Raw genomic sequence first — 26,406 nt, 5'->3', positions numbered from 1 at the left:
CTACTGCATAGTTCCCTGGCCGCCCAGATAGCTGTCAAAAGAGGAGGGGTGTAAGGAAACGGGCTCCACATCCTCTATTTCTGAAGCAGCTCCTTCCTTCACAGTTGCCTCTGAATGTGTACCCAGGAAGCTGTTCTAAACAGCCTGAGCTGTGTCTTATGGCACTAGGAAAGGGGGTGACTTCTTGCATTTTTCAACTGGTCCTCGCCAAGTCCCACCCTTTTCTCGGCTGCAGCTTTCTCTTTTTACTGGGGGTAGGGTACTAAAGGACGGGCGGAGGAACATATCATTGTAGCCTAGAGACATGAATGGCAGTTTCTAAAAGTGTGAGCCCATGCATACACACTGCCACAAACACCGACACCCAGAAATGTTGTGTATGTGAAATACACAAACACACAGAGGAGGATTAAGAATTGGCCCTTTCTTAGCCAACTGCTGCAAAGTGCTGCCTGCCTCTCTCTGTGTTCAGCGCCAGGGAGATGACACCCACTCAGTCCCGATTCCCTGCACTCGTATAAATACTAGTGCTGAAGAGACGCAGGGTCCCAGTTCAGGCAGCCTGCCTGGACCACGTCCCTCGGCTACACATCAGGAGATCAATACCCACCACCACCAAGACACGTTTGACTGACTATTCAGCACCCAGAGAACAGAAGCAACACCGCCTGTGGGATCTTTAAGCACAACAACATTATTGCAGTGCTCTTAAATCCAGGTCCCCCGGGGTCCCCGTGTAGAGCTGGTGCTGCCTGACCAGCAGCTTCTGCTGAGGTGGCGTTTAACTCCTGGCCGGGTCCCAGGAGCTGAGGCTGACCCATTTCCCCCGCTTTTCCAGGGCACAGGGAATTCAGTTCTACCCCCCAACAGAGCCAGGGACTAACACACTTAGCTTGTGAACGGTGCACTAGTATCGGGGTGCTTTTATTTAAGCTAAGGAAAAGTGGCTGACAGCTTTAGCGTGTTCCCATACTTCAAAGAAATGGAAGATTGTCCTCCCCTCCCCTTTTTTTTCTTTAAATAGAAATTATTTGGTCAGTGCTCATAAGAAGCTATAGGTTCAGGGTCTTACTCAATTTAACCCTTTGGGGACACTGAATTAAAAATTGAACAATATTTATTAAAATACAAAAATACACTTTTCTCACGTTACAATCAGTGGCATTTCCCCCCCACACCCCACCCCCTTTCAAATCTGAACCCTTTATTTCCTTTTAAAGCTAAAATAATAAATGAAAGAAGTTACATCATTAAATGGACCAGAATAACAGAGATCTCTGCCTTCCCCACCCACGCCCGCCCTTTCTCTTCCCCCCTCCTCCTGAGGTAGCCCTGGGAGAGGGAAGCATTTCCCCCCATTGTGCTACATTCAACAGGACTCCATGCCACACTCATTCTGTGTGTATCACTTTGTTTTAACTGTGGATTTCACATCTTTTTTGTGAACCATCCTGGTGAGGAAAGGCTTCATCACTTTCAATGAGCCTGTGCCCTTTTTGTCTCTCCTCTTTCTTCTCTACTCATGTCCTGCCCCCTCCCCATCACCACAACCAGTTGACATCAGCAGTAATAATCCCTAATGAATCAGCATTTAGAATAGTCACCAAATCACAAGCATGAGAAAAGCTTCCACTCCCCCAAGCTTCCCACTCCCAGCCTCTCCCCCCTTGTCCACCTTAAACCAATCCTTTAAAAAAAAAAAAATCATCAAATGCATCACTGTCTACAATCATTTGTCAGATACCAGGAACAACAGGTGGACATGGCACAATGCTGAGTTATGGCCTCCTGCGAATACCTTCTCTCTGCCTCTGCTCTCCCTTCCCATCCCCCTTTGGTACCACGCCCCCCTGCCCCCCCAGGGGCCACCTCCTTCTCCTGGGAAGCCCTGAATAGACACATGCCTTGCACAGAGTGGGTTAAGCCCAACTGCAGGAATCTGGTGCAATGTGAAAGCGCTTGACTGACAGCTACGCCAGCTCCCTTCCTTCTCTGCGCCTTCCCGAAGCCCTCTGTCAGGCGGGTCACGCCGTGTCCCACTGCACAAACCAAGAAGACTTGTGCACAGGGATGCACATACTCGGTCCCTTAAGGTTTCAGTTGAATTTTGGTGGTTTTCCTGTTTAAACTACATTTTACAGGTCTGTCTTTCCCTTGGCCTCTGAAGAAAAAATTATTGCCTCTCAACATTTTACGCACAGTACAAATTCTTAGTGCTCTTTTTCGTTTGTTTGTATTCTTTGTTTAAATAAGATAAATCTGCAAAGACAGCTCTCAGCCTAAGAAAGATGTCTAGAGAAATGGGTATTCCTGTGTCCTATGAAGCACCTTCTAAAAAATGACAGTTCAGTCTACCCTCCACCCCTCAGCAGCCCACACCCTAACTCTTTAGGGATATTGGTTGGTGTTTTAGTTTGTTTTATTTTAGCAGTTTCAACCCTATACCAGAAATCTCTCCTGGCAGCACAGCAGACTGACTTGTGGCTTCTATCCCACAACATTCCCAAGGTCCCCCACCCCCTTTAAATAGAACTTACAAGTTAGAAAATAGTTTTGTTTTGATTTTTCTTTTTAAATTTTAATATAATCTGTTTCTTTTACCAGCCCATAGATTTAATATATAAGCATATACAAGAAAAAGTCTCTCCCCACTCTGTACAAAAGTTGCTGTCTTTTGTGTGTGTGTGCATTCTATTGCATTTTATAAGTTTGGGGGGGGGAGTCATATTTGAGTTTCCTGTACCTTGTCCTTGGTATGGGTCTGAATGATATAAGGTTCAGAGATAGTAGTGACTGTGGGGTGCAGAGAGTTCCCCAGACTGTTTTCTGTCCAGTGGGCCCCATGTGCTGGTTTGTAGGTGTTGTAGTTAATATGGTCATGAATTGTGGGCAGCACGACTGCCCCCTCACCTGATACACCGGATGGAGCTGCTGCTGCTGCTGCAGATGCCGCCGCTGGGATGTCTTCATCCACCTGGATAATCTCAACAGTCCGGGCAGCTGTGACTGTACTCCTCTGCTGGTGCCGCTTGCGAAGTTTATAGAAGACAATCAACATGGCAGCAGCTAGCAGAGTCACTGCCACGAAGCAGCCAATGATGATCTTGGTGGTCTTCATGACTTCATCCAGGCTGGTCTGCATCTTATCATTGGTGTCCGTCGCGGTTACCGCCACCTGCTTGGGCACACGGGTGGTCTGAATGAGCACCGTGGTAGAGGTGGTATATGCCGGCTGGTAACCAGTGGACGTAGTAGGAACGGGCTTGTACTTCCGTGTTGTATCCTCAGGCGAGATCTCAGTGGTCTCCACTGTGACAGTCGTGAAGAAGCTGTAGTTGGAGGTGTTGAGCTCGGCCGTGCTCACGTTGAGGTAGGCCGAGGCATTGGAGTTGCCCGCCACGTTGGTCACCATGCATGTGTATACCCCAGTGTCTGAGAGCAGCACATGGGAAAAGTTCAAGGTGCCGTCGTTGAGGACAGAGATCCGTGGGTGGCGGGAGGCGTGGCTGAGCACTGTCCCATTGGGCAGCAGCCACTTCACGGAGGACATGGGGGGAGTCCGACACTTAAGTTCTGCCATCCGACCCTCAGAGATATTGAGGTCCCGAGGTGCATCCATGATGAAGGGGGCAGAGCACTGGAAGGAGGCCTGGTCCACCTCCACCAGGTAGCGGCCTCGCATGTGCAAGGGAGCATGACAGCGGCCACAGCAGGTGGAATTGGTGGGTATGTACTCTCGAAGCCACCAGGCTAGCCACAGAATGTCACAATCACAGTTCCAAGGATTGTGGTGTAGGTGCAACTCCACCAGGTACCTCAGTGGGGTGAAGAGGTCATGGGGCAAAGAAGAGAGGTTATTGTGGGCCAAGTTGAGTTCCACCAGGGAGGCCAGCCCATCAAAAGCATTCCGCTCGATCAAGCTGACCTGTGAGTTCATGACCCACAGCTTCTTGAGGGAGCTCAGGCCATGGAAGGAGCCAGGCCTGATCTCAGGGAAGTGGTTTCCTGACATCTCCAGCTCCTCCAGCCCCACCAGGGGGGTGAGGTTGGGCATATCTTTAATGTTGCACATGCCCAAGTTCAGGTACTTGAGGTTGAACAGTCCCTCAAAAGCCCCCTCCGAGATGTACTCTAGCTTCTTGAGCTCCCCCAAGTCCAGGCGCATGAGGGAGGGCACCCGGTTGAAGGCGTAAGAGGGGATGCTTTCTATGGGGTTGTTGCGCAGCCAGAGCTCCCGCAGCTTGGACAGGTATTCGAAGGCCCCGCTCGGGATGACTGTCAGCCAGTTGTCAAACAGCTCCAGGGTGTTGAGGCTGGCCAGGCCGTTGAAGGCCCCCACCTCGATCTGCCGGATGGAGTTCCTGCCCAGCTGCAGGACCTCCAGGTGGTGGAGGTGGCGGAAGGTGTCAGCCTGGATCATCTGGATGTTGTTTTCCATGAGGTTGAGGTACCGGGTGTTGGAAGGAATACCCTGAGGGACCTCGGAGAGGCCCCGGCGGGTGCACACCACCTTGCTGAACTGGTTACTGCACGAGCAGACAGACGGGCAGTTCTGGGGCCCGGCGGAGGCGGCAGCAGCGATGGCTGCACACAGAATCCACACTTGCGCCGTGAGGTAGACGACGGGGAGCAGGACGGCATTCCAGGTGTGGTGCACAGTTACCTGCCACAAGAGCTTCATGGTGTGGCACGTTCATAATTCACCACCGCCTGGGATTTTGGCTCGGAAAGGAGAACCAGCCCTACCCCGGCTTAAGTGAGCTAGGAGCTCCTCTTTCCATCTGGAGAAGGAGGTGGGGAGGGGGCGATTAGAGAGACGGAGCAGATCGGCCGGAAAAATAATCATGCCAAACTAAGAGTGGCCCCTCGTCTACCAGCCCCCCCTCGAGGCCAGCCCTCGGAAAGCTGGGACTTTCTCTCCCCCTTTGCGACCATCCCCACCCAGTCATTCGCTCTCACCTACCTCGGAAGGAAGGAAGGGAGGGAAGAACTGGCGCGGTGTCCTTAAGCGTTCGCCGCCGGAGCTGGCCACCTCGTTCCCATTCTCACTTCTTAGTTTTAATTAACAAAAGGGGGAAGTAAAGGGGGCGGGGAGGGCAGAGGGGAGGGGAGGGGTGGGGGAGACAAAATGGCTTCTAGTAAATCCGGAGCCGGCTAGCGGAGCCGCGGAGTTGAGGCGCGCCGGGAGAGCCGAAGCCCGGCGGGCTATGCAGGTGCATGCCCCCCCCTCAGCCCGAGGCGGGGCGCCACCAGCGCTTCCCGGCTTTGTCCTTGGACCCTGGCCCCGGCTCGCACCAGCCGAGGAGGAAGCCGCTTCATCGCCGGAGTGTGCCTCCGGCGCCCCCCGCCCGCTCCGGGGCTGCCACCCGGCGGGGAGTGAGGGGGCGCCCCGCAGCCTCCCAGGCCGCGCTCGCTGCCGAAGCTGCCGCCGCGCTGGCCCCTCTCCTTGTGTCGGCCGCTCCCGGCCCGAGGCAGCTGATGCAGTCGTTCGCTCGCGGTGCTGCGAGAGTTAAGAGGAGGTGTTCGCCGGTCTTTCGCCCCCCCCCCCCGCCCGCCCTCCGACACACACCCCCTTCTCTCCTCGTCTCTTCTCTTAAGGGTTAAAAAGACAAAAACTGGGCTCAGTTTCCCAGTCCGCCGGCTGCTGGTGCGAGGAGCAGTAATCCGTCCAGCCCCCCGAGGGGCAGCGGCGTGGAGGCAGCGCCGGGACCTGGTCTGCCGGCCAGAGGAGCGCGCGACGGCCGGGTCGCCCCGCGCCGCAGGCCCCTTCGGGGAGTCCGGGGGCGGCTGCAGCCCCCGGAGGCGCGGAATCGCCCGCCGCAGCCGGGCCGCCGGCGTGCCGCCGGATCTGGCTTTGTGCAGAGGGAGCGAGTTCAGGGCTCCGGCCCCCGGCGCCTTCAGCGGCTGCGCTGCCCGCGGACTGCTGCAGCGGCCCCGGCGGTGGCGGCGGCGGCGTGAGCAGCGGGGGTCGCGGCTGCGGGGAACGCTCCGGAGCCCGGGAACATGGTCCCCACTCGCTAGCAGCGGCGGCGGCGGCGGCAGCAGCAGCAGCAGCAGCGGGGCCCCTGTGCACGGCGCCCACCGTCTCCTCCTCGCGCCAGGCTCGCGGTGTTGCAGGCAGCAGCCACGCAGACTGCTCTCTCATCCTTTTGTCCTTCAGTCAGAACGTGAATGTACTGCTGACGCATACTGTTCTGAGGAGAGAAGATTAGCGTGATGCAGTGCTCTTATGTATTAACACCGCTCCCCCTCCGCTGCCTGCCCTCGAGGGGTTAACGCCGGCGCCTTCCAGCGCCGCGCCGGCCCGCGCCGCGCAGCCCCGAGCTGTGCGCCTCCGTGCGACTTCCTCCCTCCCTCCCTTCCTCCCTCCCTTCCTCCCTCCCTTCCTCCTTTCCTTCCTTCCTTCCTTCTTCCTTCCTCTCTCCCCCAGCCCCACCCCCCTCCCCGGCCGCTTCCTCCCCGCCCCCTCTAGACGCTGGGAGCGGGCCGGGCGAGGGAACAGGAGTGAGCGTCAAGTGGGGGGCCGCGCGCAAGTCGCAGGCGTGCGCAGCTATTTTGGTCCGATCGCAGGGAGCCGCCGGGTGGCCGCTGATAGGCTGGAGCGGCGCGGGGCTGCTGCTGCGGAGGGATCGCGCCGGCCCCCGCCCCCGCCCCGCACCGGGCACCGGGCACCCTCGGGCTCTGGGTGCGCTGGGCTCAGGGCCTGGGGAGCCGGAGGCGCGGCGGCCCTCGGCGGGGCTGCTGCAGTTGGCGGGCCTCCCGCCCGGACCGCGTCATCCTCACCCCCGGCGACTGCGGACGGGGCGACCGGCCGCTCGGCCCGGGCTGCACGCTCGGAGTTCTGAGCTGCACTGGGGGACGCGGGGGCGGCCAGGGCGCTGCTGCACATGTGTCTGTTCGTCCTGCCCCTTCCCTCGCAAATTTCCTCACCCGTCGTCGGCTTTAACTAGGGCTTTCACTGATAATTTTCTTAATGAGGGTTGCGGGTGAGGCAAACCGTGGAAGGAAAGACCAAGTGCGGGGAGCTAGGGGAGTAACAACCTGGGACAGCGCGCCAACCAGCTGGAAGGATTGAGGTGAACTCCCAGCAGCCAGGGCACAACCCGTTCATTAAGCAGCCGGAGCCGCGGCTTCTCACTCTTCGTAGCCCCGCGCCCTTTCCCCTCCGTGCGCCCAGAGATTGGAGGGAGTGGGTCTTAAAGCTTCTGCCCCATGAGCTCCACCAGCTCTTCTTTGTTTCTGGGAGTCCCTGGGAAGAACTGCGTAGAGTCCTGCCCCTACTTCCGGTGAGAGGCGACCCCGGGGCGTTTGATGGACCAGTGTAGGAACGAGAACAGGACTTGTTCAGAGTTTTCCCACCGGGGAAAATGACTCCTCTTTCTCTGCCTGGTGCGGCGGAGGCCAACTGTGGCTAAGCCCTGGGAAGCCAGCTGGCAGAATATGGCACTGGTTTAGTGTTGCTTCTTTTCAAGGGCTACCTCCAGGCTCCTTTCCTTGTGCCCACCCACCTCTGCCTTGGCAAGCTTGCTTGCCCATCACCTACCTGCACGTGGGCTGTTGCTTAAGAGGAGGAGGTCCTGGCCTGGATCTCTTAGCTCTCTGGATTCTGCCACACCCTTATCTCAATATTGTATGCTGCCCAGTAATCTGAAACCTCCTTAAATATGCCAGGGAATTTTTGAAGTCCGCGGAGGGAATGGAAACAGCTCCATTGTAGGCAATTTGGATTCCCTGTCGTTTACCAACTTTTTTATTATGTATTTGCAGTCAAATAATAACAACATTAATAGTTAATATGTTACCTAAGATCACATAGTAAGCGGTAGAGCCAGGCCTTGAACCCTGGCAGAGCTCAGATGTCTAGGAACTTGGACAGTAAAAGTGATTCTCCAGAGTTTTCTCCCAGTCAATAAGAACTCAGGTTTCATTCATTTACTTCAACAGTCATTTACTGGGATGTTTGTCTACTGTATGCTCTCCACTATACCAAGGATGGATGGATGGATGGATGGATGGATGGATGGGTGGATAGATCTGTTCTTGTTTAATCTGCCTTTACCCAGTGACACAGTTGCCATAGTTGTCTCCATTTTATGGATAGAGGTACTGAGCTCTGGCAGGCGAATAACATGCTCAAGGTCGTACACCCAGAAAGCAACAGAGGCAGCATCTCAATCCAGTCTTCAAACCCTGAGTCCAGTGTTTTCATCGCTGCCACAAAGATGTCCAGTATGTTCACTCTGCATAGAGTAAATGGCGGAGACAAGGTGGGGGGACAGCCTGCATAAAACATTTCAGGGAAGGGTATATGGAATATACTAGAATGAAACGTGGGAGAGGAGGGGCTGAGAAAATAGATCCTTTATTTAACTCGTTTGACTCACAATTACTAATCAAAGAGAGAAATGGAGGTTGAGTTCCATCTGGGCTCTTTTTCCCTTCTTGACTAAGCCCCATTTGCACACCATCAGCTTCAAGCAGGACACACCCATTTATACCCAGGTGTGAGTCTAGCCTGACAGGTATCTGTGGAGGAGAATTGAACACCCGCTGTTGAGAAGTTCTCTCCTTGCCACAGCTGGCATTGAGCTGGTAGGGTTCCAGAGGGACCCCGGCCAGGGTCTGGATGGGGCCCTGGTATATGGCTGCCCCTCCCCCCTCAGGCAGAAGCGGGGCCTGCCTGGCTGGTGTGGGCAAACTCAGAACCCATCTGTTCAGCTCCAGGCCCAGCAAATGTTGTGTAGGTGGATGGAAGGGTAGGATCAAACCGGTACTTAGTAATGGGGTGGTCTCGTGGTAAATATTTGTGAGTGATATCACCCAAGCTTCGTGCAGCTCATGGAGTTCTAGATAGGGGTACTTTGCCCTCTGTAGGCCAGCTAGGCTAAGGGAGCATCATAGAAACCATCAACTGGACCAAGGAGGCTGTGGGACCATGGCAGCACACACAGCCCTTTTGAACTGGAAGTGGCACTGAAGCCTCTAATCCTGTCGCTCGAGTGTCGTCTAGCCATCTGTCTGTTGCTCCTCACAGCCCCTGCTTCTGACTGCGTCCTTGATTTGGAGTGGTGCCACCAGGGAATAAAAAGAAGAGGAAGGGCTTAAACTTGGAGAGGAGAAAAGGAGAAAACCCCGGGTTGAGAGTGTTTTCACTTGTGGTTTCCCACAGAGAGACTGCTGCGATAAAGCAGAGTTGAAGAAGCCAGCCAGTGATCCGGCAAGGCTGTGTCAGCCGCTTGTTACCTGCACTAAGACTGGGATGCCTGAGTTCTAGTCCCTTTTCTGCCACTGATTAGACATGTGACAAAGCTTAAATTAAGACGGCTCTAAACCTTGGTTTCTTCATTTCTAAAATTAAGGGAATGGACTAGAAAGTTCCTTCCAGCTCTCATCGTCCACGATTCCCACCCCTCCTCAGATGTAAAGCTTTGTGAAGAAGATTGATCCTTTGGGGTTGTAGTCAAGTCTTGGTAACGCACCACAAAGTTGAGAAGCGAATGATTCCTTCAGTTGAATCGAGAAATCCACAGTGCCAGAGCAGAGCAGACTGTTTTCTCAGCTACGAAAAAGGCCTGCAGATCACAGAGTGCTAAAGCTAAAAGGGACCTTGGAGATCATCTGGACTTAACCTCTCATTTTACAGATGTCGTTAATGAAGTTCAGAGAGGCATAGTGACTTACCTAGAGCCACACTACTAATTAACATCAGAGTCTCTGTCCCTTCTGAGCTCAGCCCCTCAGTCAAGACGACAGTATGTGGCTAATTGGCATTTAAACCTGGGGCTTGAAGATATTTCCAAATGCCTGCCTTCTGTGCTGTTGTATGCAGGTGCTATCATTATACCTTGCTGGGCTGGGTTAACGATGGGTCTTTGATAGAGCCATTCAGAGTGACTTTGGACCCCTAATAAGAAGTGGAGGGAATTCCCTGTTGGTCCAGTGGTGAGGGCCCTGTGCTCTCACTGCCGAGGTCCCGGGTTCAATCCCTGGTCGGGGAGCTAAGATCCTGCAAGCTGCGCAGCGTGGCCCCCCCATAAAAGAAAGTGTTAAACAATTTCTTTTGAGAAGAAATGGTCGTCCAGGGGACTGGCTAAGGGGACCCAGCATAACTGGGCGCCTGGTAAAGCCCATGGTAGACCATTCCTCAGCCTGACATGCATCGCTGAGGCATTACCCTCAGCAGCCACTAGATGTCCATAATGCTTCGCAGGGTTTGCCAGGAGTGAGCAGGGTGCTACCTTGCCTCCAGTAGGCTTTTGGCCCCCTCAAGGTGGGTCCATCCGTGGCAGGAAGATCACATATGTACCCCCTGAAACTCTAGTTCCTATTTGCAATATTTTTCGGCTGCCAAACCCTACTCAAGTACCTTATCTGTTTTTATACTGTTTACACTGCCGTTTTAACTAAGAAAAGAACAAGAGCAAGGGAGGAAAAGCGATTTGGAAAATAGGAGGAAAGAAAAAGAAAAATAGTATGGAAATTGACCTCCACAAAGGGAGAGACATCAGTTGGTTGGTGAATTAGTAGTGACAAAACATAAGAAATGGTCTATATGGAAAAAGTCACCTTCTCCTACCTAAGGCAATGAACACATTGTGTGTGTGTGTGTGTGTGTGTGTGTGTGTGTGTGTGTGTGTGTGTGTGTATTTGCATCTCTCACTCACTTCCACCCACATGTACAGATACTCTTCCAGGGTCAACTGGTCATGAGGTTTCTGTTTAGTGGATAAAGTCACCATTGCAAAAAAATAAGGTTATTTTTCTTGCCTGTGGTCCTGAAGTGAGCCTGTGACTATGCCATTACTACCCACAGTCATAAAGGGAATGGATTTTATTCCTTGAGCCTGATCATTCAAGGCGACACAGCTGTTCTAGACTTACTCACTCTTCCTAGTGCCTCCAAATCCACTGTCCTTTTCCCCTAAGAACTCTGCTCTCTAAGGAAGTCGGAAGGAAGTGGACAGAAAAGCACTCTCCCTCTGGGTCCCATCCAGAGCAATTTGTAGAAAACCTCAGAAAAGAAAAGATGCTTAATAAGAATGACAAAGGGCTATAGAATGGAAGGGCCTCATCCTCTTCTCTGAGGCTGGTTTCCTGGGGCTTAACCGTTTCTTTTCGGGCTGCCAGGCCTGAGTGAAGGGAGAAACCTCCCAAGGCCCCAACTGCCGCCTCTTTTGGAATAGACAGTTGGTGCCCATTCTAGCCACAATTGTCTTTATGGTCAAACAGCCCAGAGAGGTCCAGCCAAAAGCCTTGGAAATGTACTCTTCAGGTGCACTAGCCCAGTACAGGCCCTGTGGTTTATCCTTCCCTTTAACTGCCTTTGTGTAGCAGTAACAGTAATGATGTTAAGAGCAACATTTCCTGGGGCATTGATCGGTACCCATATTAATCATCACAACAGCTCTGTGAGGTGGGTGCCATTAGATTCCCCATTTTGCAGATGAATTTAAGACGCTTTGTCAGGATCACAGAACTAGTAAGTGACTATATCAGTTTCCTAAGGCTGTCATAACAAATTACCACATATTTGGTGGTTTAAAACATCAGAAATTAGGGCTCCCCTGGTGGTGCAGTGGTTGGGAGTCCGCCTGCCGATGCAGGGGATGTGGGTTCGTGCCCTGGTCCGGGGGGATCCCACGTGCCGCGGAGCGGCTGGGCCCGTGAGCCATGGCCGCTGAGCCTGCGCGTCCAGAGCCTGTGCTCCGCAATGGGAAAGGCCACAGCGGTGAGAGGCCCGTGTACCAAAAAAAAAAAAAAAAAAAAAATCAGAAATTTATTCTCTCGCAGTTCTGGAGGCGAAAAGTGCAAAATCTGGTAGGACCATCCTCCCTCCAGGGGCCCTAGGGGAGACTTTGTGCCTGGCCTTTTTTGCCTATTCCAGCTCCTGGTGACTGTCCCATTCCTTGATTTGTGGCTGCATCACGTCAATCTCCTTCGTCATGTTGACTCCTCCTTTTCTGTCTGTCTCCTCTTTGACTTATAAAGGACACTTGCCATTGGATTTAGGGCCCACCTGGTCAATCAAGGGTGATGTCATTGCAAGATCCTTGGTTGCATCTGCAAAGACCCTTTTTCCAAATAGGGTAACATTTACAGGTTTGGGGGTGGGGGTGTGGGCATTATCTGTCTGGGGCTCATTCAGCTCACTGCAGTGACAGAGCTCAAATCTATTCAGCATTCAAATGTTAAACCACTGTGATGCTGCGATGTGCCACTTAAGATATACCCTCCCTCTTACCTCTAGCAGGTACATCCTCTGTGTACCTGTGCTTGTGAGGGGCAGAGGAGAGGAACCAGGTGTCAGCGGTATGGCCATTGGGTCTTCCCGCTGGAAAGGGAGAGAGGGTTCCCTCAGTCAGTGCGACAGTTAGGAAACATCACGTGAGCCGAGGGAAGGGGACGTGTGGACCAGAGAAGCTCAAGAAATCTGCCTTGATTCCTTTTCTTGATAATTTTCTCATTCTTTACATGGCCTCTTGATTTTATCCCAAAGATCTTGGAACATCTAAGCATTTACCAGTAATATTAGAGGTACGTCTTGGCATTGCTACAAAATTTGGCTCACCTGTAACTAAGTCACAGAAATGTTGAGCTTCCCACTCATTGGAGATTAAGAAAGCCCTAAAGATCAGAGCCCAGCAGATACAAAGGCAGATGTGGGAGTGAGAGTTATGAGTAAATGGCTTTTCGAGTATCTCCAGCACAAATTTGATCCTTAACCCGGAGTCCATGCCTGCAGGTACACACACATACACAATGGTTTTATAAATTTATTCATGTTTTGGTTGGTGAAAGCCCAAACACTTTTTTCCCCCAAACTGAGTCCTACATGAAAGAGGGAGGGAGAGAGAGAAAGAATGAGTGAATGCATGTATGCATGCATTCATACATACATGTTAGTGGGCATTATACCATAGTGGAGGTTATGAAAATATTCTGGAATCAGAGAAACCTGGGTTCAAATCATGGTTCTCTCTTGCCTACTGTGTATAATATATGCTGTGCATATAAGTTGCTTCTTTAAGCTTCAGATTCTTCATGTGTAAAGTGGGATTAATAACTATTTATTTTGTGGTATTATTGGACTAGAAGCAAGTAAGGAAAATCAGTCAGTCTTAGCTGATAGTAATAGTAGTAGCAGCAGCTGTTACTTTCTAATAAGTAACAGACCTGGTGCAACCAAATAAAAAATAAATAAAATTAAAAAAAAAAGAATACCCAGAACCTTGTAATTAAAAAAAAAAGATCAGCTTTTTTTTAAAAAAAAAATACGGGGAAATTTAAGGAGGATCCTAGTGGTCATAAGGTTTCGCCAGTCCTCAGTTTTTAAAATAAGGAAACTAGTATAGAAGGGAAATATTTGTATCCAAAGTCAATTACTGATAGAATCCTTTTTTTTCTTTTATTTTTCCCTCTCTGCTCTTGGTATTGCACCTAATTTAGACCTTTCGTTCTTCATTTGAGATATAAGGTGTTTCTCACTGTTTTTAACAGTTAGTTTTGAGATAATTTTAGACTCAGAGACAGGTTGAACATACTCAGACTATAGGATATGGTCTTCACCCAGCTTACTATTATGTTAACATCTTATATCACAGAACATTTACTCAAAACTAGAAATTAAAGGATTCCCTCTAAATCTGTTCTCCACAGCCACCAAAGCCATCTTTGTGACACTATGACAGATCATGTTATTGATTTGCTTAGAACACTCCAGTGTTCTTCCCCTCATAATTCAAATAACGACCAAATGGTGTACCATGGACCACAGGCCCTAAGTTGTCATGCCTTGCCTGCTCCTATGCCTTCGTGTTTTATCATCTTCCTGCTTACCCCCTACCCTTCAGCTATGCTGCTCTTCTTCTTTTGGAATACTCTAAGCTGGTTCTCCCCATTAGGGCCTCTGCTCTCTCCTCTGTCTGGAGTGTTCTTCCCCCACATCTTCAGGTGGTTGGCTCCTTCTTGAGCAGGTCTCCTGGGACTTTCCATGACTACCCTGTCCTTTAGTCTACTTTAGTAGCCCCACCAATCATAGTCACATCCCTGGGTTTTATTTTCTTATTTGATTTACCATCATCTGAAATGCTCGTTTACTTGCACACCCCATGAAGGCAGAGGCCCTTCCCATCTTGTGCCCAACACCTAGATCATAGTGGTGAATTGATTATTTCAGAGGAAAGAGGACTATTCTTTGACCCAAATGAATAGGAGTTCAGGCCTCTCTAATGGTGTATCAGTAGCCCTAGCCCTACTCCATAAACCTTTGAAAAGATAGGTGAAAAATGACCAGCTTTTGGGACTTCCCTGGTGGCGCAGTGGATAAGACTCTGTGCTCCCAGTGTAGAGGGCCCAGGTTCGATCACTGGTCAGGGAACTAGATCCCACACGCATGCCGCTACTAAGAATGCACATGCCACAACTAAGGAGCCCATGTGCCGCAACTAAGGAGCCCGCCTGCCTCAACTAAGACCTGGTGCAACCAAAAAAAAAAAAGACCCCGAACCTTGTAATTAAAAAAAAAAAAAAAAAATCAGCTTTTTTTTTTTTAAATACTGGGAAATTTAAGGAGGATCCTAGTGATCATAAGGTTTCGCCAGTCCTCAGTTTTTAAATTCCTAACCCCTTGCTGACAGATTTATGAGCAAGAGTTTTATGGAGGTATCATCAAGGCTCACGGGTTCTTGGCAGTTGTGGATATGTGAAGAGTGAGCAGAAGAGCGAGTACAGGTACACAAATACGATTATCTGCGCTCATGGATACATGTGCCTGTCATTTTCAAATTTGCTAAAGTGCATTTTCTCCGAAGGGAGTGAGGGCTGTTGAGCCTGAAATAGGGAACACCAGGACTGTAAGATGAAATGCTTTGAAAGTGGCTATGCCAACGCTAATTAAAGAACGTTAGGACAATCACCACTAGCAGTAGTAAAGGGCGCCTCATTACCTCGCTTTATGGAGAGCTGGGTAAATTTAAAGGCAGCAATAATTATCCCACTGAGTGCTGGAGCTCTAGTGCAGTCGGTGGGCACCTGGCTGGGCAGTGAGAGGATCCCAGAGCTTCTGTCCAGGGTCCTTATCTCTATTAGCTGCAGTTCCTAAATTTTGCATGACTGAAGAACAAACAGTTCCATCAACAGACTCTTAATTTAAAACACTCAGGGGGGGAGATTAAAGCAAACAGCTGTTTGGAGAGTCTGACTGGGAGCCTGGCCACCTGGGTCCTTCCACAGCTTTGCTATTGGCTTTCTTTCCCTTTTCCCATGAGGGAAGGTGATTCTTCCTGTTGTGACTCCACTTTCCTTGACCATGGATATATCACAGATTTTGTTTAAAAAAAAAATAGTCGCATGGGGCTTCCCTGGTGGCACAGTGGTTAAGAATCCGCCCGCCAGTGCAGGGGACACGGGTTCGAACCCTGGTCCGGGAAGATCCCACATGCCGCGGGGCAACTAAGCCTGTGTGCCACGACTACTGAGCCTGTGCTCTAGAGCCCGCGATCCGCAACTACTGAGCCCATGCGCCACAACTACTGAAGCCCGCGCACTCTAGGGCCCCCATGCGGCAACTGTGGAGCCTGCGTGCTGCAACTACTGGAGCCCATGCACCTAGGGTCCATGCTCCGCAACGAGAGAAGCCACCGCAATGAGAAACCCATGCACCGCAACGAAGAGTAGCCCCTGCTCGCCCCAACTGGAGAAAGCCTGCGCGCAGCAACGAAGACCCAATGCAGCCAAAAATAAATAAATTAAATAATTTTTTTAAAAAAATAGTCACATGGCTTAGGGCTATTCTCCTGGGAATATTCTAGGACCCCCTTATGGAGCAGGTCACTGCTTCAGAGAAGACCTTATAGTTTAGAGAGAGTGAACAAGATGGGAACACACTTTCTATACTTACCCTAGGGCATTTCTGACTGAATTTAAGAAACATACTCAGCTTGGAACTTTTTCTGTGTTTTTAATCTGTTCAATTTGGCTTGAAACCTGTTGTGCCCTTTGCTGCCGTTTCTTCTTGTAGCTGTTCCATGGCCTGTACAGCAGTGCCATGTAGGCACTGCCTTCCCTTTCCCAGGCTTCTTGATCTGTTGTTCAGTCTCTGTGGATCAGCATCTGTGGCCGTCAAGCTGCCTCACACAACTTGTTCATTGTTTTCAATTTTACGTGCCAGTTTCAGCTATAGCTCGGGTTTTCTTACTTCCAGTTGGTATGGCCTCAGTTCATCATCCAGTACTGGCCTGATAAGGTGGGTTCACTTGTCTGATCTAAGGAGTTTCTGAGGGAGACTTGGAGGACCCCTAATGAAAATGTGGGCTTGAATTTTGTCTCTTAGTTGCTTGTTGTGACCATCCTCAGCCCACCCCATCCTTGAGCCAAAGGCCAGGCTCTTACCCTTAGAAGTGGAGGGGTGTGCAGCACTGGGGACAACAGGAGCCTAGCCTGGAGCTCACACCACTGGCTTCTCCATGAGTCATCAAACGACCGATGGGTGGGTTGGCTGACACCTAGCTTCCTGGGTGCTGCGTTCCTTTTGCATTACGTGCGCCTCTTCAGGTGTGAGATCTCCCCAGCCTCCAGCCTGCCCTTGATCCATGGTTTTAGATGCAGTTCTATCTGCACATGCTTCCAGTGGGAATCACCTTTATACCTAGAGGAGTTTGGGGTGGGTAAATGTGAAATAAGGGAGCTAGGACCCTCAGCTCCTCTAGCAGTTGTAGAGAGAAGAATTAGAATTCCCCAGCTGGTTGGTTCGTCAGGCTGTCATATTCCTGTTCTCTCTGTCTCTTTCACTTACTGTCTCTCTCACATGCAGTTTGGAATTTGGCCAGAGCGGATAGGTAGATTTGGTTGTTTTTACACAAGGGTAACACGACGATCTCATTCTCCTTTACCCCAGAACACTGCCCCTGGCCATGAATCCCTGCCTTTTCAGTTTTTCCTCACTACCAGCCAGGAATGCTAGGCGGCATGCTCGGGAACCTGTCGTGTTGGTCTACCTGGAAGTGTTCCTCTGATGGACGCCAGACTGAAATGGCTCTGCTGCTGATAAGGGGTGCTGGAGCCCCACTTTCGTGGGGCCCCCAGTTAGGGGTCTGGGAGTCTGCTACCGTGACGCCTGGACACTGACAGCCTGGCTAGAGGAGCCCTTGTTCTGTGTCACTTTCTTGGTGACGGGGGCCAGTTTGTGTGACAGCCCAGCGAGGCTGCTTGATTTGTATTCAGTGCACAAGCCCTAAAGAAAAAAAAAAGTCTGAGAGGGGCCTTGCCAGCCAATAACTCTGAAAGGATTCTTTGTGTAAGTGAGCAGTCTCTGGGCTGGACGCCCTCCCTCCCCCCAAGCTGGCCTCGCTGGCCCAGCAACTCGGTGGTGCTTTGGAGCTGGCCCCGAGCCCTTGGGGTTCACTCCCGAAGGGGAGACCATCTTGGGATCCCAGGCACACAGAGCGACTTCAGCTCTGTCCTTCCTGCCCTGGCATCTGACAGTCTGCCTCCAAATGCCAGTCCGTGGGGTCTGTTCAAGGCCATGTGTGCCCACGAGACAGTAAGTGAAAGAGAGAGAGATGAATATGAAAAGACCAACTGACCAACAGACTGAGGGCATTCTCATTCTTCCTTCTAGTGGAAACCTCCAGAGAAAGATGGAGCCTGTGTCCAGCACTCCGGGGGGGCTGCTGCATCTCTCTTTCGGTCAGCAGGACCCTGTGTTGGCCTGAGCCTTTTGACTTCCTAACCAATTAAAGCAGTCTTTTGCTCCCGTTGTCTGAACAGCGACAGACCTTCTGCTCCTGCACACCTGAGAGCTGCAGGGTAAATGTCTTTATCAAACTGAGACTAAGAGGGGCTCCCGCCCTGATCAGAGACCAGGCCTGCCTCTGGCCTCCAGCACCACCGTCGACAGCCCTGCCCATTCTCAGCGCAGCTTAGGGGTGGGCTTCCTGCCAGCTCCGGTCTCAGTCTGCGTCTATCTCTTTAAGAGTGTTATTTGTTATTAACGAGCTTTCTGAACACATAACCTCGACTTGCTTGCTTAGGTGAATAAGACCATTCTTGTTAAATACTGTTTTCTAGGAAGGAGAAGAATTAAGCAGGTGTTGAAGGATTTTCCTAAAGACTCATGTGTGAGCCTGGAGGGCAATAGCGCTGGGAAGCATGGGGTAGGGGTCTGGCATCTCTGTGTTAGGCTGCATTTGTTGTGAGAGAAGCCGAGAGGTTGACTGAATTTTGTCCCATCACGTGGTCCGTCTCAGAGGTGAGCCTGTCCCCTCGTATTTCAGTGCTACCGGGTTTCTCATTCTGGTTTCACCTTTGCCAGGGATAACCCCCCCACTTTTGTCTCATTTTTAAGATATTGATCAAGGGCCTGATATCCAACTCTCTGGACAAAATATCAAAAAAATACGGTTCCCCATATTTAGTCCACCAAAATGATGTACTAAACATTGCAGCACTTTTATAGGGTGCCCATTAAATAGGACAGCGTAACCCGACCACAGTGTAACCTTCCTCTAGGAAGGACGGTGGGCCTGAGAGAGGCTGTGTCAGGGGCCAAAGCTAGCAGAGTAGGGTCTCCTGCACTGGCCCAAACTCAGCTTCTCCTGAGGAACGTTTGGTCCCCCAAAAGGAATAGGGATGTGGTCCCACACAGCGACCCACCCACAGACTCAGTGCCGTCACATCGGGGTTCGTGGAGAAGAAAACCAAGGAACTATTTCCATTCGGCTGAAGGAAAGTGTCTCCCAGGCCCACTCCATCTCCAGTGCCCCTCTGCCTCTCTTGGGCCTGTGGCACTTTTGGTTGGTGTGTTAATCACTTCTCCATGCAGCACCGTCAAGGAGCTTTGCAGCCCTGAGGCGAAGTGCAGGAAGATTTTTTCAGACCCCATCCACAAAGGGACAGGCAGGCAGGCTCCTGACAAAACAGGCTTTGGAGGCAAATATAGCCCTACCTGTTTCACAGAGACCTTTGTCCCCTGGAGCAGGTCAGGTGTGAACAGAAATTCTGAAACCAGTGACTTGAAAGCTGGTTACCAAGGAATGTTCTGCATGGGCCCTGTGCATGTACAACATGCTTATTTTTAAAAGCCTTCCTTGTTCTCGCCTTGCTGGAATCATTCGTTGTTTTTCTCCCAGAGAAGATAATAAAACGGGGTTTAGAATAAGGAATGTGCTGGTCTTCCCTTGCTCCTAACCTCTCCCATCTGTTATTCCTCCTCTCACTGCTACTCCCAAACTTATAATTTAAGAGATCCTTCGAGAAGGGACTAGGGATGGCCTTGCTCTCATCCTCAGGTGTAATAGCCTTTTCCCATTCGTTTTTTTTTTTTTTTTCCCACATAACTCACATGGAATGGAAGGAATGAATCTGTTTCTGGATTGATGAGTCTCATTCAGTCATTGTCTACATTGGTCTCTCTGGCCTGCTAATGCCATTTGAGTTTCTAAAGTCCTTACTTTGCAAATGCACTTGTGTCCTGGGTTTAGCTTCTGATTACAGGATTAGCAGAGATTATACAGTCTGTCTGATGTCTTCTCCAAGCTTTCTATCAGATTTGTGGCTATGAATTGAGAGATTTGTACATCGACAGAATAGAAGCTACAGGCAGAGATGGACCGATGAGGGAAAAAAGAAAAAGGATCTCGTTTAAAGAACTGGCATGGTATCAGTCCTGATATTTGAATCGAAACCAGTTAAGAATCTGGGAACCTAGACTTTCTACCTCTTGATTTCATGACTCTGCTCCACCTGTGCCCTCTTTCCTAGACCAACTTTTCATGAACCCTGACTCCTCCCCCTACCCACCCCAGTTGTTGCACCAGAATAGAACCCTGAGCCGATGCTGTGGGTGGCAGCCTTTGCTAAGAGCTCTCCTGGCATCAGCCATCCCTCTGCCCTCCATCTTGTCAGTTCTCATTAGACAGCAACTCTTCAGTTGTACATTGAGGACCCTGAGAAGCTGGAAAAAAATGACAGATGGGCTTAGGACACAGAGCAACTCCTGTGACTCAGAAACATTAGGGTATGCGGCCACCTAGTTTTGTTGTGGAGGTTAAAAAAGACACAGGTAACTATGGAAAAGGCTCATGGGTCACTGTAGGCTATAGGTGCTTCGTGCTGCAATAGACCATCTATGCAAGAGACTGACCTCTCATAGAAAGTCAGTCCCAAAGTAAGGCAGCTCCAGGGTGGGTTAGTTTAACTGAGATGAGGCCCCAGGTCAGAATCAGGTACCTTAGTTTTTTTCCTCTTCTGTGTTTGAACCATTCCCTCAGCGTGACCACAGTTCTTTCTTGGCTGCAGGATGGTTGCCATAGCACCAGGCGTTGCATGCCCACACACCGATCTCCACAGGCAGGAGAAGCAGTGTGTTTCTGCATCTCTTCTTAAAAGCAAAGAAATCCTTCCCCACATGCCTCTCACCTGACTTCCTCTATATCTCACTGTCCAGATTTGGATGACACTACTAAACTGTGATGTGCCACCAGGAAAGAGAACTCTGCTCCCCAGTGATGGACTGAGTGAGACCAGGGTTTCATAGGGTCCATGAATTCGGATGGGGAGAAAATTCTGTCTTTATTAGCCTCTAACTCAAATTTAGCATGTCCTTTGAGTGTGGATGTAAGCCAAAAATCATAGTAAAACTAGTGTATCTGTGATTTTGTCACCAATGGAAATCACAGGTATTTTTATATCACATTATAATAGTTGCAGGAATTTCAACATTATGTTTACTCTTATCACTGCCTTGAGATTATAGATGTCAGACCTACTGCTAGATCTTGTTATTTGGTGTGTTAATAAAGAAGTACATATATTTACTATATCCTGATTTGGGTGGGTTTTAAAAAATATTTTAATAACTGTTTCAGTGTAAATGGTTTCCTCTGCAATCCCATGTACTTTAATTAGTGTATCCAAAAATATTATTATTCTATGAAGGGGTCCATAGGTTTCCCTCGACTGCCAGCAAGTCCCATGGCACAAAAAAATAACTTAGATCGTCACATTTTCCTGAGTCACATAGATATCACAAGGAAAAAGGACAGAGACTTGCCAGCAGGGAGAAGGGGAAATGGCTATTGAGTGGCAACCATCGGGCCTTTCCCCAGCAAGTGCCCATAGACTCAGGCAGCCAAAGTGCCACCAAGTCGTTCCGGCCCTGCTGTTGCCCAGCTGCGTTTAATTTACAGCTGGGTCTCCTGAACTTGAGGCGTTCGTTATACTGTCCATGTGCTATTGCCAAGTCCAGGTACCCTCTATACTGTTATCTCCTTAATATTTTTCTTTAAATCACTCTGTTCTTTCTGAAACTATTTTGGAACTTTTAAAAATGGAAACATATCACTTATCATAAATGAAAGGAAATTTTAAAAATAAATACGGAGAATGCAGAACAGTGTTAGTGAATTCTGGCTAAATCCTGTTTGCCAGCAAGGCTCTGAGCCTGAGGTCTGCCCGGTTTTGTTAAAGAGATGCTAAAGACAGATTAGCAGTAAATCAAGACTTTCTCCTTAATTTATTCAGAGTCACTGAGAAATAATTGAAAATGGAACAGCACGGTTTGTGGTTGTCATTCAGTGCCCTGTCATTGCCCCATCTAAAATGATTCACTCCCTTGGAAAAAGCAGGGTGATGCCAAGTGACCCTACCTACAAAGGGAATGCGGTTAGTCGGACTTAGTTTTCATGAACATGTCATCTCTTAATGATCACTGCTTTCTAAGAACTCACAAACTACGTTTCAACAACTGCTTCTGGGATTTGGTCCAGGACAGACTTTAAGCTTTCTTACCTGTGGTTCATGGACTTCACCATCTTTCCTTTTCTTTTGCTCCATTCTTTTTTCCCTTTTTAAAGGTCAGACTAGCGTTCGCCTGTCTCCATTCTGACAGCATCTCTTCTGTTCTCGCAGGTCCAGCAGCTGTCAGAGAACTGATGAGGCTTGATGTCACTCAGTGGGACTTTAGGGGGAGGCGTCAGTTCTGGAACCCAGTGGCAGAAGAGGCAACCCCTCTTGGCATAGTCCCAAAGCTCAAAGAGGACAAACTAGGTGAGCAGAGGCCCTAAAAGTCAGAAGACAGGGGCCTGCACCAGAGTAGTTTTGGCCCTGCTCGCAGCAGGAGAGGAACACGCAGAGGGGATTGAACTGGGCATGCAACTTCGGGGTGCAGAGCCAAGAGTTGGAATCGGAGTATTTGAGAGCTGGAAGGAAGCTCAGAAGTCTAACCCCATCCCCCATCTAGAGATAAGAAATCACGCACCCGGAGAAGTTAAGCCATAAAGTCACACTGGCGCGCGGTAGCGGCAGAGCTGAGATGAGAACCCCTCCCCTGCGCTATTTTCACTCTTACTCCTCCTTCCGTTCACAGTGTTAAAACAGGGCTGGGGGTCACTCTCCCACCCTCCCCTTCTCCGCTCTCCTTTCCCTTTCCTCACGGTCATTGTTTCACCCCTTCTTCCCGTTGCACCTCCAGGCCCTCGTCCACGTCTGCAGCTCTGCTTCTCCCGAGCCCTCTCATTCCTGGGGCCTTTTAGGACTGGTGTTGAAACTGTAGCAGAGAATGTTCTTTCTGGTCATGTCGAACCTTTGTGCCGCATGCGCCTCTTCGTGATGTAATGCTGTTGCTGGTGGGCCTCTTTATGATGGGAGATGAGGAGAGCTCAGAGAGAACTTCTTCCATCTCCCCTCTCCCATCTCCCCCACAAAGATTCTAGTTGCCAAGTGTGGGGAGGCCTGAGGTCTACATTTCTCTTCTTTCCTGTTCATCTCTGGACCTCCGAGAACACAAGAGGTTAGAAGCTCTGGATGGAAGGGGATGAGACCACAGCTGCAATTTCCAGGTGCTGAATTAGAACTGGTAGTGATTTTTTTTTTTTTAATAATTCAGGTAACCCCCTTGTGAAGGACAGGCTGACACTTGCTGACCATGCTTGTGCAAAATTTCTCCTGGAGCTGTTAGTTGTGTGCATGTTTATTACACGCCGAGTGTGCCTTGTGGGCATGTTTGTATGTGAGCGGGCGCTGCCATCCCCAGAGCAGGCCTTCTGCAGAACTGAGACGCTTTTCTTAATGGTTTGAAACGACAAATGTTATTGTCTTTGAGTTAAGTGGTTCAATTAGCACTGATTGGAAAGAGTGGGATGAACTGGGGAAACGCTCAGGCTGTTTGGTAACAGCCTCAGGAACGGAGGGAGGGAGGGAGGGAGAGAAGGTGTCACCGACTAAAACAGCTCCCAGGGGTGGCCTGTCCTTCTGTGTGGATGGGGGAGAGAGCTGCCGGGACTGATTTTTGTTTTGGGGGCAAGAGCAGGAAGCTGTTAGAGAGGTGACGTAGGTGTGTCTGTGTAATTTCCCTGCTGCTGTAAGAGATCGTCCATTCTCCACATAAAATATTAATCACTCCGCGACGTGTCCCCTCTGCCCACTGGTTTAGCCCAGTGTCAGGATGTGCTCTGGTTTGCAGTCCTTCCAGCTGTTCACGCAGGTGTTTTGTATGTCCATCTTTCTGTCCACCAGAGACCTTTGGGGGAAGGTTAGCAGCATTGCAAAGCCTTTCATATCTTCTGAGCAGCCTCGGGTATTTTCACCCTGCAGTCCTTCCCGGGGATGGAGGTGGGGTCAGCACCTTTACTTGCGAGTCTCTGCCCTCCCCAGTCTCTTCTCTTTACCCCTTTTTCTCTGCTACCCTAACATGAGCAGCTCCAGGATCATTTCAAGCCCCAGAGCTTTTCATTCCACGCTTCCTCTCCAGGTCTGAGTTTCCCAGCACTGTGGAGGGCTCAGTGATTGATCTGTCGCTGTGCCTCGTCCCCCAGAAGGTTTTCTCTTTCCACTCTGGATAAAAGAAACAAGGCCCGGCTGCTCCGGGCTTTCATCTCCCAGCCCTTGTTCTTCCTGGCCCCTCCTCTCACAGCTGCTCACTTCCCCAAGCTTCCCCTGTTCCTCCAAGGCCTCCCAAGGAGGACAGGTTTCTCTTCCGTTGCCATCCCGACACAGGGTCCACCTCTTCCTTCCGTTTCCTCTTGGGTCCACCATGGTTCAAACCACCCTCTGCCACTCAGTTCATTGCTAAGACCAGAAGACTGGAAGAGCTTCCCGCCTGCTGCCACGTTCGTGCAGCAGGATGCTGTGGTTGTTGGCATATGGACTTGGGAATCAGAGGCCCGCTTCTGAATTCTGGCCCTTTCACATGCTGGCTGCATGGCCTTACACATGAGACACTTAACTCGTTAACCTTTACTATCCTCATCCATAAAACATTAAGTAAGCAGAGTTGTGGGAAGAAAGTCACCTGAGAGCCCTGGAGTGCAGTAAGGGAGAGAATAAGTCAGGGGAACAGTGCATCTCTGCAGGTGATGTGAAGGTGAAAGAGATTTCTGAGCTGATGTCTTAGGGTCATCAAATGAAAGCTTGGCTAAAACCAGGGAGGCCGGGGTAAACACACACATAGGAAGGGCTTACCAGAGAGCACTGCATTCTGTATCAAGAAGAATTAACCTCAGGGACACCCTCTATCCCAGGCAGATAGCCTCGGGTACCACATAATTGGTCCCATCCAGTCTTCATGAGAAGGCTGAATCAGGAGCTAGTTGCATGTGCGTGTGTGTGCCTGTGTGTATGCGTGTGTAAGAGAGACGTGAACAGAAGGAGTTGTTTATTCAGTTTTCACCCTTTTCTTTCTCTCCTTCCTCTTTTTTGTATGTGGAGGGTTCTTCTGTATGAATGTCCGTAAGTAGACAAAGAAGTTTTACAAAAACCACTGTTTTTGGCTTCCCTGGTGGCGCAGTGGTTGAGAGTCCGCCTGCCGATGCAGGGGACACGGGTTCGTGCCCCGGTCCAGGAAGATCCCACATGCCGCAGAGCAGCTGGGCCCATGAGCCATGGCCGCTGAGCCTGCGCGTCCGGAGCCTGTGCTCCACAACGGGAGAGGCCACAACAAGTGAGAGGCCCGCGTACCGCATAAAAACCAAACAAACAAACAAACGAAAAAAACACTGTTTTCTGGCCATCTTTATATCATAGATTGAGTCAGCGCGACCCAGCAGATCCTGAAGAGAAAAGTTGGATGAGATTCCCCACACCTCACTGTTCCCCCCGCCTTCCCCCAGGTAGCTCACACTCATAGTCCCCACTCTCACACGGAGAAAAGACCTCCACAAGTTTCTCCTTCCCTGACTTGAGCAATTCAGTTATTGCACCATAGTGAGATCATTGCTGCTGAACCATTCAGAAAGAGGACCTCATAGCCATATAAAATCCAGGGAATTGGACCCCAGGAGAGTCCCACATGCCCCTCAGACGCCATTGGAACAATCTTTGAACAAAAACTTGTTTCATCTTCCAGTTCCTGGCTAATTTTTTATTTTTTATTTTTTTGGTCTTCCATCACACTGTTTTCCCCTGGTCTTTGGGCCCAAATCCCACTTCCATTTATCATGTCGCCTGCAAATCCATTTTCTGTGCTGCTGCCAAGTTCCTTTTCTGCATTCCTGTAGCCATCTACCTATGACCCAGCCAGCCTCCCCCCAAGAGTTCCTGTAAGTATTTGCGAGAACCATTGTTCCGAGAAGATAGGCAGAGCCGCTGATGTGAGGGGCCCTGAGACGGGACAGAGCCAGGTCAGCCCTCCCGAGCTGAGAAAGAGCATCATTGCCGAGATGTTTTTAAGCTCTTCTCTGCTTCGTCTCCATTTTTAATGTAGACTCATACCCCAAATCCATCTCTGGATCCTTGTAAAAGGCAGTAGCTTCATGTATCTGAAAGCTAAATTACGAAGACGAGCTTCTGGAGGGAAGAATTCAGACCTGGTCCTTCCCTGGTTCTGCCTGTTGTGCTGTGCCTCCAGGACTTCCCACAGGCTCCCACCATAGGGTTTTCCTTCTCAACAGTATTCACCAGGTCCTTACTTACGGAGCATCTTGGAGCCACAATACAAGTTTAAGTTACTGACCCTGGGTTTGTCTGCCCTTCCTAAGATTTGGGTGGAAGCCCAGAAGGCATACTTACCACATTTGAGATATACAAGATTGTGTTCTGCTAGGACAGAAAATCAAGGTTCAAAATTTCTTGCAAGTATGGAGAGAGATGGGTTGTAACTTACAAGGTGAAATGTAATTTACCAGTTTTAACAAATGCAGAGTCCTGTGTTCAAGTTCAAAAAGTCAGTTACACAATTACAAGATGAAGGTGACCTATCTTGATGGCGGTTCATTTGAAAATGACCCCAGGGCATTTTGTTTACTACAAACTGTGTACTAACGACGGTGTGAAATGACGGTGGATAAAAGTTGCTTTAATAGAAAATAGTATAGTTCAAAGGATGTAATTACTCTGCTGTGCTGAAGCAACATCTGGGTACTGTGTTCAGTTCTGACTGTTTTTAGAGAGTTCTTGATAAATGGAGGCGCATTC

At 50.0% G+C, this 26,406-nt stretch overlaps 2 protein-coding genes across 2 annotated transcripts in view; one reads left to right on the top strand and one right to left on the bottom strand.

Annotated features, from left to right (window-relative positions):
- SND1 (staphylococcal nuclease and tudor domain containing 1) overlaps window positions 1-26,406 on the top strand; it is a 417,876-nt gene that overhangs the window by 353,523 nt on the left and 37,947 nt on the right. The window lies entirely within an intron of this gene.
- LRRC4 (leucine rich repeat containing 4) lies at window positions 1,305-5,521 on the bottom strand. Its single transcript, XM_060156763.1, has one exon. It carries the CDS (start codon window positions 4,679-4,681, stop codon window positions 2,723-2,725), a length of 1,959 nt encoding a protein of 652 aa, XP_060012746.1. The 5' UTR covers window positions 4,682-5,521; the 3' UTR covers window positions 1,305-2,722.

Source organism: Lagenorhynchus albirostris, chromosome 8, assembly GCF_949774975.1.
Source record: "Lagenorhynchus albirostris chromosome 8, mLagAlb1.1, whole genome shotgun sequence".
Lineage (NCBI taxonomy): Eukaryota > Metazoa > Chordata > Mammalia > Artiodactyla > Delphinidae > Lagenorhynchus > Lagenorhynchus albirostris.
This window is presented reverse-complemented; position numbering and strand designations above follow the sequence as displayed.